At 66.4% G+C, this 1605-nt stretch overlaps 1 protein-coding gene across 1 annotated transcript in view; it reads right to left on the bottom strand.

Annotated features, from left to right (window-relative positions):
* Positions 1–1605, bottom strand: part of KCNH4 (potassium voltage-gated channel, subfamily H (eag-related), member 4) — a 10780-nt gene that overhangs the window by 4228 nt on the left and 4947 nt on the right. Inside the window, exons 6-8 of the mRNA XM_009327028.1 lie at positions 1144–1343; positions 469–718; positions 151–365 (exon numbers count right to left, since the gene is read on the bottom strand). Coding sequence (XP_009325303.1) covers positions 151–365; positions 469–718; positions 1144–1343 — 665 coding nt within the window. The remainder of the gene's footprint in view (positions 1–150; positions 366–468; positions 719–1143; positions 1344–1605) is intronic.

Raw genomic sequence — 1605 nt, forward strand, 5'->3', positions numbered from 1 at the left:
ACGCAGCCCCTCCCCTGGCCTCAGAGCCTGGGGACCACAAGCAGGGAGCAGACAAACTCCCCTTCCGTGGCCGTGCGGAGCCCCAGCCCTGCTCCGGTCTCCGGGGCTGTGAGGATGGGAAGGGGCCTGCAAGGGAGGACACGCACCCACCTCCATCTCGCTGCCCTCCCGCATGTTGAAGGTCAGGTCCTGGTGGATGTCCGCCATGAACTTGCTGGCATACTCGGGGTAGAGCTGCAGCACCTCGCAGAGCCCCCGCAGCCCGAGGTACTGCAGGTCGCAGTAGGTCAGCGCCTTCACATCCGCATTGGACTTGATCACTTGGTCCGTGCTGCACAGGTCGGCTCCGATCAAATCCCCTTTGCCTGCAGGAGGGCAGCGGGGTGAGCTAGCGGTGCGAGCCCCGGACCCCTTGCCCGGCTGGGCAGCAGAAGGGGCTGGGGGAGAGCCCACGCCGCCTGCCCTCACCCAGGATGGCCAGGACCACGTTGTCCTTCAGCACCTCGAGGGAGCCGGAGCAGACGAAGTAGTTGGCCTGCAGCGCATCGCCCTGGCGCAGCAGGTACTCCCCCGGGGCGCAGAACGAGGTCTTGATGTGGAGAGAGAGGGAGCGGAGGCAGCCCCGGCTGGCCGTCTCGAAGACGGGCAGCTGCAGGATGTCCTTGTTGAGGTGCATGGCCACGTCCGCGCGCAGCTCATCAGGGAAGTCGTGCAGCAGCTGGGGAGAGCGGGGACGGGGCTGGGATGTGGGTGGCAGGGAGCAGCCTTCCCTGCAGCCTGCCAGCCCCAGGGGACAGATCCCCTGCTGGAGCAGAGCATCTCGCTGCTCAGCTGCCCTGGCTGCCTCGGCAGAGCCCAGCAGTCCCAGCTGGCAAACACAGGACAGCTCTGGCCGCGGTGATGGGCTGCTTCTGCTCCACGTGCCTGTCCCGCTCCCCAAGCTGGCAGGAATGTGTCCCAGTCCTGGCACCCAGCTCTAGTCCCTCCAGCAACAGAGCATGGACATGTGCACATCTGCACACGCATACACACACACACACTTGCACACTCATAGCTGGCCCTGCCAGCCCCATCACCCCCACACTGGGTGCAGGACGGGGGGCCGGAGGGGGGGGCTGGCCCAGCCCGGCCAACACCTCCTACCTCGTTAGCATCGATGCCATTGTTCACCGACCAGGTAGTCTGGAAGTACTCCAGCATCCTCTGCTTGAGCTGCTGGGGCAGGCGGTGGACACGGATGAAGTCCTTGAGGTCCTTCATGCGGGTGTGGTAGAGCGAGCGGCGGGAGTACATGCGCTGGATGATGGCCGTGACATTGCCAAAGACGACGGCGTGCATCAGTGCTGGGGGCCAGGAGGGCAGCGTCAGGCCCGCTGAGGGGCCGGCTGGGTGGAGGGCTGCGGCATACGAGGGCCCCAGGCAAGGTCTGGGCTCTGTCCTCACCAGCAACGTGGGGCCAAGGGGTGCAGCACAGGGGCCTTCTCCCCTAACCCAGCCCCAGGACTGTCCCACAGGGCACACGTGTTCATCGCCTCCCCCCCAGTGCCCTCTCATGCCTGGGTACCTGCCGCACCCACTGCTCCAGCAGCCAGAGGTGACGCCCCC

This window comes from Pygoscelis adeliae, unplaced genomic scaffold (genome assembly GCF_000699105.1).
Source record: "Pygoscelis adeliae isolate BGI_AS28 unplaced genomic scaffold, ASM69910v1 Scaffold917, whole genome shotgun sequence".
Lineage (NCBI taxonomy): Eukaryota > Metazoa > Chordata > Aves > Sphenisciformes > Spheniscidae > Pygoscelis > Pygoscelis adeliae.